The following is a 10,845-nucleotide window of genomic DNA, read 5'->3' as shown; positions in this document are numbered from 1 at the left end:
TTCGAGCTGTTTCTGCCAGGATCTGTTTTTAGTCTAGAAGCACCATGGTCTCCAAGAACAAGGGCAAGGGGCTTTCGGAGGAAGAAGTGAAGGAGGTGCCATCAAGACAAGATCAGCAAGCCGGAGGGAGCAAGCAAATCTTGGTGGGATCTGTTGACACTCAACGTTCTTTTCTCATAACTTGCAGGGACCTCTACCACCCGCTCCTAGCCTCGACTCCTTCCCCATGATGGAAGAAGTTCTACGGATTACTGATGAGTTTTGTGATCAATATCGGGCTCTAAGAAGAGAAGTGGAGATACTCCAGGAGGAGAATTGCCGTCTCCGAAGAATGATTGAATACCACTCGATTCGCGTCACAAGGTCGACATCGCCAACCTCGGATAACAATGAATCTCTTCGAATCTTAGTGCGGAATTGTCAAGCCGAGAAACTGAAGTTGAAGGAGTTTATTAAGAAGCGCGGGAAGAGTTCATCACCACCATCGCCAAAGGAGTAATCCATCATCGGTATTGGCATCCCCTTGGTTTGTTCCAAGCTTGGGGGAGTGCCGCGGTATCACATTATCACTACCTTTTACTTTTATTGTCAAGTAGTGTCATATCATGAGTAGGGAAGTTATCGTATGAGATGGGTTGCAGTGTGGAGTATCTCTCCTTTAGTTTGTCTATGTATCCCTTGGTGTGAGTTATCGTTATGGAATATTAATGAGAAGCCTTATCATTTACATATTGCACACCTTATTTTAGTTTGCAATTTCTACTATATGATTGATCTTGATTTTAGTATTGGTACCACTTTGGGAGCATTAAGTAAATCTATTTGGTTTTGGCAAACTTAGCAATGGTCAATAGCAACAACACTTTGAGTTTAAAAAGAATAAAGAAAATACATGTAGAAGATATTATTATCTTTCTTATCAGTTCTTAGCTTAGTATTCTAAAAGTTAAAACTATTTGTGCTTACAAGTAAGATGCATGATTGTTTCTATCACATGTATATTTGTTTGTTTCCCTCAACTTCTATGCTTGCTATTCAACCTTGCTAGCCAAAGACCGGTACTGAGAGGGAATACTTCTCGTGCATCCAAACCTGAACCCAAACCTATGCCATTTGTGTCCACCATACCTACCTACTGCATGGTATTGTCTGCCATTCCAAGTAAATACTTCACGTGCTACCTTTAAACAATTCAAAACTTATTACTTCTTATTTGTGTCAATGTTTTATAGCTCATGAGGAAGTATGTGGTGTTTTATCTTTCAGTCTTGTTAGGCAGCCTCCACTAAAGGACTAGTGGCTTCATCCACTTATCCTATAATTTTGCAATAAGAGTTGGCAACGGGGTTCCCAGCCCCAATTAATTAACTTTCATTAATAATTCTCTTCACATGTTTTGCCTTGATTCATCGAGTAAGCAACTTAATTTTGCAATAGACACTCCTCCATGGTATGAGATTGTTGGAAGGCACCCGAGGATTCGGTTAGCCATGGCTTGTGTAAGCAAAGGTTGGGGGAGTGTCACCCTTAAATAAACTAAAATACATGTGTAAACAAAAGAGAAGAGGGATGATCTACCTTGCTCGGTAGAGATAACGTCCTTCATGGGAGCCGCTCTTTGGAGGTCTCGTTTGGCAAGGGGGTTAGAGTACCCGCTACCGATCGTTGACAACAACAAACACCTCTCAAAACTTTACTTTTATTCTCTTTATATGATTTCAAAGCTGAAAAAGCTCTAGCACATGATTTAATCTCTGCTTCTCTCTGCGAAGGGCCTGTCTTTTACTTTATGTTGAGTCAGTAAACCTATTTCCCTCCATCTCAAGCAAGCATTTGAGTTGTTGTGATCAAACTATTATATTGTGATTTGCTTCATCATGTCTTTACTCTTTCTTGTTCAATACAAGTTTTACCTTGAATGAATATAGCTTTGAAGTCATCAATGATTAATATGATTGAGTATGCAAGTTTACCATAAGCTTTTGATATGAGAGCGCTGCTCAATAGATGAATATAATTTGTTAAATGTTCTTCGACCAAGAACAAAGTTTGCCATCACCAATTATGATTCCTTATGCACCTTTATTTGTGATTACCTTATACTTGTTTCAAGTTGAATTATATGAGGAAGTTGTTTACTATAATGTCTTGTGTGAATGAATATGATGCTTCTTGTCCGTATTTTATTTATCGACTCTTCACTCCATAAACATGTGGACCTGTTTACAGAGTTCAGTTTCGCTTGGGGACAAGCGAAGTCTAAGCTTGGGGGAGTTGATACGTCCAATTTGCATCACTATTTTATATCATAATTTGTTGTTATTCATTGATATATTTCATATTGGAACACAATACTTATGTTATTTCACCTATTTTGCATGTTTCATGATTATTTGGAGATCGAACACCGGAGCCAGGATTCTGCTGGAAAAAGCACCGTCAGAACGCAATATTTCGGAAGATCAACTGTGGAAGGAAATTATACCAAAAATCCTATTTTTCAAGATGACGAAGGAAGCCAGAAGGAGGAGCCAGGAGGAGCCAGGGTGGGCCCACACCCTAGGGCGGCGCGGCCCAGGCCCTGGCCGCGCCGCCATGTGGTGTGGAGGGCCCACGACCCTTTTCGCCTCCTTTTCTTCGCGAAACCCTTCGTCCCGAAGACCTAAGCCACAGAGGGTACCTCACGAAGAGTTACAGCCGCCTCTGCGGGGCGGAGAACACCAGAGAGAAAAGAGCTCTCCGGCGGGCAGGAATCCGCCGGGGAAATTCCCTCCCGGAGGGGGAAATCGACGCCATCGTCACCGCCATCGAGCTGGACATCATCGCCATCACCATCATCATCATCTCCACCATCATCACCGCCATCTCCTCCGCAGCACCTCGTCTCCGCTGTAGCAATTTGGGTTTGATCTTGATTGTTTGATAGGGGAAACTCTCCCGTATCTATTCATACTTGTTGTTGATGCTATTGAGTGAAACCATTGAACCAAGTTCATGTTCAGATTGTTATTCATCATCATATCACCTCTGATCATGTTCCATATGATGTCTCGTGAGTAGTTCGTTTAGTTCTTGAGGACATGGGTGAAGTCTAAATGTTAGTAGTGAACTATGGTTGAGTAATATTCAATGTTATGATATTTAAGTTGTGGTGTTATTCTTCTAGTGGTGTCGTGTGAACGTCGACTACACGACACTTCACCATTTATGGGCCTAGGGGAATGCATCTTGTATTCGTTTGCTAATTGCGGGGTTGCCGGAGTGACGAAACCTAAACCCCGTTGGTATATCGATGCGAGGAGGGATCGCAGGATCTCGAGTTTAAGGTCTGTGGTTAGATTTATTCTTAATTACTTTCTTGTAGTTGCGGATGCTTGCAAGGGGTATAATCACAAGTATGTATTTAGTCCTAGGAAGGGCGGTACATTAGCATAGGTTCACCCACACAACACTTATCAAAACAATGAAGATTAATCAGTCGTATGTAGCGAAAGCACTAGACTAAAATCCCGTGTGTCCTCGAGAACGTTTGGTCATTATAAGTAAACAAACCGGCTTGTCCTTTGTGCTAAAAAGGATTGGGCCACTCGCTGCAATTATTTCTCTCGCATTTTACTTACTCGTACTTATTTCATCCGTTACATCAAAACCCCTGAATACTTGTCTGTGAGCATTTACAGTGAAACCTTCATCGAAACTGCTTGTCAACACCTTCTGCTCCTCGTTGGGATCGACATTCTTACTTATCGAAGATACTACGATACACCCCCTATACTTGTGGGTCATCATGGAGCTAGCAGTGCGGGTGCAAGGGATCGAGCAAAACGCCTGGCTTTTTTTTTCGAGGTTGACGGGGGGAAAAAACCCCACCGCTTGTTGCATTCCATCGAAAGTAGCCTGGAAGGCCCATGATCTTACAATCAGATTGGAGATATTACGAGGGGATACAAGGGAGAAGAAGACAAATAAAAGACGAGAAAAGAAAACAAAACTAGAAACAAGGGAACACAAAGGAAAGGGGAGGTTAGCATTCGAAGCCAACCGAACCCCTCGGAGGACACGACATCTCAAGGAGCGACCACCACGACTTGGCAAGGCGAGCGACGGGCGAGGACCTGCAGAACCGAGACCAAGCACAGTCGAAGGGCGTCGGATAGCCGAGACTGGGGCGACGACACCGGTGTGCCGACCCCATGGTCGAAGGGCGTGTTGCGGTCAGAAACCCACCGGCGGGCAGCGACGGGCAACACCGTAGAGCCGGGAATCTCCCAGGACTGCGGCTGGCCCTGGTCCCTCCGAGCGACGGCCCGCAAAGCCTTCTGCACACACGTCCGATGCTGATGCAAGGGCGTGCCACCTGACCTATACCCGGTCGGGAAGGTGTTGGATGATGCCTCGCTAATTTCCTGCATGGCATACACGTAAACGTTAAATACGAGCCTCGATCGGCTCTCGAGTTGTCTCGTGAATCGGCTCAAAGAGCCGATCCACCCATGATACGTACGAGGTGTACGATCAGATGGTGGTCCTGCTTGATCAAGATAAAGCTAAAGCGACCTACTACGATTTGGGGTTTTCACCGCATAATCGGAACGTCCTACTCGTGATTGGGCCTCGCGCTCGCGCACGGTGATCGTAAGCCGATCCTAGACAGGGCCTAAAAACCAACATGAGGTTGATCCCCGGAACATCCTGTCTAGGGCTAGCAAACTACACCCTACGCGCCGCTGGATCCTCCAACCCTTTGTAAGGCCTAACCATGCAGATATTAAACTAATCCTTGAAGAACAAGGAGCAATCATAACGGATCGGATCTACTAAACAATGATCAAGCGGGGTGCCGCCCTTACACCCGTGACAGGCGTAAGGGCGGCTAGATGCCTAAGGGTTGCACGACGATAACATATGATACGAAGAACAATGCTAACCCTAAAACATCTATGATAACTACATTGCTCGCCATCAAAAAAGCTTCAGTACGAGCAACGCATGAACGACGAATAAACGTGTGCTGCCTAGATCGCAAGATGCGATCTAGGCAGCATGGTGCTTACCCGGAAGAAACCCTCGAGACGGGGGAGTTGGCGATGCGCCGAGATTGGTTTGTGGTGAACGTTGGTTGTTGTTTATTTCATAAACCCTAGATACATATTTATAGTCCGGGGGACTTTCTAATTCAGGCGTGCACCTAACCGTGCACGGGCAAAACTCTAACTTCTAAATTAAGATGCGATCTACTATAATACAGATACACGGGCAACTTAGCCCAACTTCTTCGTGTCAGGCCGCTTCAGAGATCCTCCACGCGTATATCCTTCAAGCCCATCTCACTTACGGCCCATCTCCTGATTTGGCCAAAATCTGGTGATAACAGGGCGATGCAGAAACGAGTCCCACCACAAGGCACGACCAAAAGCAAAGTCGCAACCAGTACACCACCTTGAGAACCTCAAGTCGACAGCCAAGGAGGATCTCCGGTGAGAACCTCAACACCAAAGGCAAGCAACCCTCGGAACAAGTAGTGGAATACGTGGAGACCGGACGAGAGCACACGAAGAATCGTCACCGGCACGGTCGAAGGGCGTCGGATAGCCGAGACCGTGCGACGACACCGGTGTGCCGTCGGCGTAGCCGAAGGGCGTCGGATAGCCGAGACTGGGGCGACGACACCGATGTGTCGCCCCCGTAGTCGAAGGGCAACGCAAGCCGAGGCCACCCCGGGACGTCGACGTAGCACTGCCAGGGCCACCATGACCACAGCCTCTTCCTGCAAGGAAATGAGCCGAGGGCCGGCGAGAAGACGAGAGGCGATGCCGCCCGACACAGGTCAGGCTCCAAGACGATGCCTCCAAAGAGGAACAGCGACGCGAAGACGACGCCATCGCCTGACCCGGAGGTCAAGGATTTCTCCCGGAGCACGAGCCGACAGGAGCAGACACAAATGTGCAACCCACACAGGCATCGAGCGAGCCGTCCTCACCACCTCCGCAGCCGCTAAGGAAGAGAAGCGGAGGGTCCTCCCCATGGCAGATGGGCAGCGGGGTAGCCCAGACCCGCAGGACGCCGCCGGGCCAGATCTGTCGGGCGAGATCTTCCGCAGCCGGGGGAGTCCGGCCAGGACCCGGAGCAAGCCGCCATCCACAGGCCATGGAAGCGAGGAGCAGAGGCCGCCGGCGCCATGGCAGCCGTGGGCACGCCGCAGCCGTGGGCGGGCCTCACGCGGGGAGACCCGAGCCACCACGGCGGAAGGGGCGGTTTGCTCTGCGTGGAAAAGGTACACCGTGAGAAGAGATGGGCCATCCGGTTTGACTCCTTTTTTCTTTACTCTCTTCTCGCAAAAAGCGGAGCAAATTTTTGAGTAAAATCTGAGCAAACTTTAATCATCATTGGAAGCAAAATATTTAAGAAACAAAAAGATAGATGCAATAGGTGAAATATTTCTGTGGCGAACAAAAAATGGTACAAAAGAAATGGCAAATGCCGAGCAAAAAAACCGAACCGCCTTTGGAGAGACAAAAAAAGAGGAAACCAAATGTGACATTTGGTGGCGAAGGTAATGTGGATGAAAGATGCCAAACAAATAGGATTGATTTGAGCTAAAGGACCAAATAACTACTCCGACTCCCCTTAATAGTGCGGGGTCCTATACTCAAGAAAAACCGAGAAGAGGGGACTACCTTGTCGCGCTTCGCCTTCGAGCGCTCCTTCGAACGTCGTCTCGAGCTCTTCCTCTTTCTTTTCACATCGTGACCTGACATCATAAGACGGTGAGAGGATTAACCGTGTCCCGCTTCACCTTGATGACGACGCTCATGCTTCATTCAAGTTGGAACACTTCATTTGATTGCATGCGCTAAATCTTGGTCACCAATAGCTCAATTCATGAGCCTTGGAGGATTGTGACACCGACTTCGAGCCAAAGCTTCTCTCTTGACATCACATATCTTGAATCCAACATATCAACTTCAAGCAAAACCTATGGAGTATTCCTTCCAACAAAAACTCAATATTGAAAATATCAGTCCATAGGATTTGTCATCAATTACCAAAAATAAACATAGGCGTAAAGTACCCTTTCAGGTGCGGCAGAGGGGTGGTGGACCATGTCTTCAACGCAGCCCAGTCGGCAATGGCTGCACCGGAAGCTTCAAAGGTGGCGTCGGCAACGGCGAGCTCCATCCGTGGGCGAATGAGGCCGCAGTTCCATTCTGGAACACGAAGCATGTTTAAAAAAAAAAAGAGACGCAAAGCAGACTGCGAATGTGAGGAATTAACTGCTGAATGTCTTTAAAAAAACTCTGCTGAATTTGATTGTTATTTGATTTTCACCTCCATCCTCAACCTGTACCTGTCCATGCTGAATGTGCGAATTAAGTTGCCGCTTCCTAAGAGCATCTCCACTCGTCTCCCCATAGAGCCCTCTACGGCCACTTTTTTTCATCCGGACGGCGAAAAACGGCCCAGTCAAGCCCCCGGTTCCTCGTTTTGGTCCGGATTTGAGCCTATTTTCGTCCGGACTCCCCATGCCATCCTCGGTTTCTCGGGGGTCTCCCGGGGACTCCGGATGAAGCTAAACCAACCGTCCACGCCCACGTGTCTCCTCTTTCGTCCGGATTCCCCGAGCCATCCTCTTTTTCCCCGAAAAACGCCGCTTGGGGAGCACACGACTGGGAAACTACTCCTCCCCACGCCAAATCTTCCTCCAATCCGGACGAATATTTCGCCGGATTTGGGCGTGGGGAGCGCCAACGAGTGGGGATGCTCTAAGTTGGCTGCATGCCTATTGTCTTCGTTATAACATCATCATGCGGGATGATGTAGGATTGGGTCTCTCTATGAACAGCGCAATGGATTTAACTATCTTGTGTCGTGTGGCTTGCTTAGTTGATTATTTGGAGAGGCATGGGAAGACAGCAGAAGATCATACTCCCTCCGATTCATATTAATTGACTTCAATATGGATGTATCTAGACACATTTTAGTTCTAGATACATCCATATTAGAGTCAATTAATATGAACCGGAGGGAGTATATAAACTTTGTCAGTCCGCTGAAGTGACGGTGATAGGGGTCTTCCCTGATTCTTCAGGTTGTGCTCATGAATAAAATATGATCTTCTTCGCGAAACAAGCTTGAACAAGAAGAAGATATAATTAGAGTTCATCGCGAAGAAGATCATATTTTATTCATGAAAAATGTAAATAACTACTGTAATAGGATCGAAAGACTTGTTATCGGAGGGTTTTATCGCCGGGCGCCCATGTTGGTGGCAGTTCTTATGCTTCGTCGTCGAAGTCGGGGTTGACGATGCCGGCAACCGTGGCGTCCCGTATGAATGCAAATTGGCAAGCATCGTCGATGACTTCCTTGGCCAGAACGCGGTCCTGGCCGCCTTGTTCTTCTCCGGCGAGATAGTGTGACGAGCAACCCAGGCCATAACGCCATTGCCAAGGCAGACTAGGATGAGTAGATTAATATAAACGTGTTGGCGTGTCAAAAATAAATAAATAAAAGAGCAACGTGCCATTGCTATTGCTTGGCCTAGTAAACGTCAGCACGTTCTCCCGCTTCAGCGCAATCAAGTTGCTTGCTTGACAAAAACAAAAAACGCAAACAGATCAATCAAGTTGCTTGCTTCACAAAAACAAAAAACGCACACAGATCGACATCTCGCTGCGAGGTCGCCGCTCACTCACTGCTCCGCCTCCCATGCCGATGGCCGCAGCCGCCGGCGCCGCCGCTATCCCCACTGCCCGAGCGCCACACGTCCTGGTGGTCCCGTACCCGGCGCAGGGCCACACCATCCCGCTCCTGGACCTCGCCGCGCTCCTCGCCGCCCGCGGCCTCCGCCTCACCGTCGTCGTCACGCCGGCCACCACCCAGCTTCTCTCCCCTCTCCTCGCCGCGCACCCGGGAGGCGCCGTCCGCGCGCTCACCCTCCCGTTCCCCTCCCACCCAGCTTTCCCCGCCGGCATCGAGTCTGCCAGGGGCTGCCCGCCGGCCCTCTTCGGCGCGCTCATCGTGGCCTTCTCCGGCCTCCGGGGCCCGCTCCTCTCCTGGGCCCGCGCGCGCTCGGGCACCCCCGACCGCGTCGTCGCCGTCCTCTCCGACTTCTTCTGCGGCTGGACGCAGCCGCTCGCCGCCGAGCTCGGCGTCCCGCGCGTCGCCTTCTCCTCCTCCGCGGCCTACGGCACCGCCGTGCTCCACTCCCTCCTGCGCCGGCTGCCCCCGCGCGACGACGAGGGGGATGAGGACTGCCCCGTCGCCTTCCCGGACCTCCCGGGCGCCCCGGCGTTCCCGTGGAGGCAGCTCACGATGCTGTACCGGACGTACAAGCAGGGCGACGAGGTCTCCGACGGCGTCAGGAGCAACTTCCTCTGGAACCTCGACTGCTGGGCGTTCGTCACCAACACCTTCCTGCGGCTCGAGGCGCCCTACCTGGAGGCGCCGCTCGCCGACCTGGGCTTCCGCCCCGTGCGCGCCGTCGGGCCGTTGGCGCCGGAGACCGACGCCGAGGGCAGCCGCGGAGGGGAGACGGCAGTGGCCGCGGCCGACCTGTGCGCCTGGCTGGACCGCTTCGAGGCGGAGGAAGGCTCCGTCCTCTACATCAGCTTCGGGAGCATGGCTGTGCTGCAGCCGGCCCACGCCGCGGCGCTGGCGGCTGCCCTGGAGCGCACCGGCGTGGCGTTCGTGTGGGCGGTCGGGCCGGCGGTGGTGCTCCCGGAGGGGTTCGAGGGGCGCGCCGCGGCGGGCGGCAGGGGCAAGGTGATCCGCGGGTGGGCGCCGCAGATGGTGGCGCTGCGGCACCGTGCCGTGGGGCGGTTTGTGACGCACTGCGGGTGGAACTCGGTGCTGGAGGCGGCCGCGGCCGGGGTGACCATCCTGGCGTGGCCAATGACGGCCGACCAGTTCGTGAACGCGCGGCTGCTGGTGGATGACCTCGGTGTGGCCGTGCCGGTGTGCTGGGGTGGTCTCGCGGTGGCACCCAACGCCGACGAGCTGGTGCGCGTGCTGGAAGACACGCCGACGATCGTTGGGAAAAAGGAATGGGGCGGCGTGGAGGCAAGGGCCAAGGAGCTGGCCGAGCAGGCCGCGGCGGCCGTAAGGGAAGGCGGGAGCTCGTGGAAGGAGGTGGAGGAGCTGGCCCGGGAGCTTCGTGAGCTCGGCAACCAGTCGAGATAGCAGGTCAAAGTTGGGGAAAAAAACCCAGGATCAGTTTCTGCACAATGTAACACAGAGGCGACAACGGTTCGTTTTTTTTTTTTTTTTGATAAACACTCGGCATTTGATAGACAACTATTTTTCCTTGATAGACAATTATTTTCTTTGCTTTTAACTCTCAGTTCAGGAGCTGCCTTATATGAAAAAATAGGGGTAGTACACTGCCATTTTTCATCACTAAGAAGAATGTTCCGAGAGAGCAAATGGCTTGCAATATTCTAGAACTTTTACTGAATAATTCGAAAATAGACTGCAATAGCTTATGACTTCACATTTGAATCAAAGTATCAAACATCATACTGTGATTTTGCAACTACCGGGTAACTTGGAAATTCCAATTTATCTTCTAACCTGGAAAAAATGAGGATTTTCAGTGATTAAGTAGCTATCTAGCTGATCGATCTGCAATGGAGTGAGTCGTGCTGACCGCAGCTTACGTGTGATTAGTTTGAACAAGAAAATGGCTGCTTCGTAGTTCATACATTCACAACATTTAGGAATAGAGCAACTTTTAAGACCAGAGGGATCTGAACCTGATCCAACACCACATAGCTAACTTCCCTTGAAAAAAAACCACATAGGTAGCTTGTATGTTCAGTAGCTGCAACATGACAGCACCATGGT

General features: G+C 50.4%; 1 protein-coding gene across 1 annotated transcript; it reads left to right on the top strand.

Annotated features, from left to right (window-relative positions):
* The first annotated feature begins 8,715 nt into the window (after positions 1-8,715).
* LOC124647356 (UDP-glycosyltransferase 89B2-like) lies at positions 8,716-10,301 on the top strand. The gene has a single exon (XM_047187318.1). The coding sequence runs from the start codon at positions 8,716-8,718 to the stop codon at positions 10,180-10,182; it is 1,467 nt and encodes a 488-aa protein (XP_047043274.1). The 3' UTR covers positions 10,183-10,301.
* Positions 10,302-10,845: the final 544 nt, after the last annotated feature.

The sequence above is a fragment of the Lolium rigidum genome, chromosome 1, assembly GCF_022539505.1.
Source record: "Lolium rigidum isolate FL_2022 chromosome 1, APGP_CSIRO_Lrig_0.1, whole genome shotgun sequence".
NCBI classification, from domain to species: Eukaryota; Viridiplantae; Streptophyta; class Magnoliopsida; order Poales; family Poaceae; genus Lolium; species Lolium rigidum.
The sequence above is the reverse complement of the archived record's forward strand: the minus strand, read 5'-3'. Positions and strand labels throughout refer to the sequence as shown.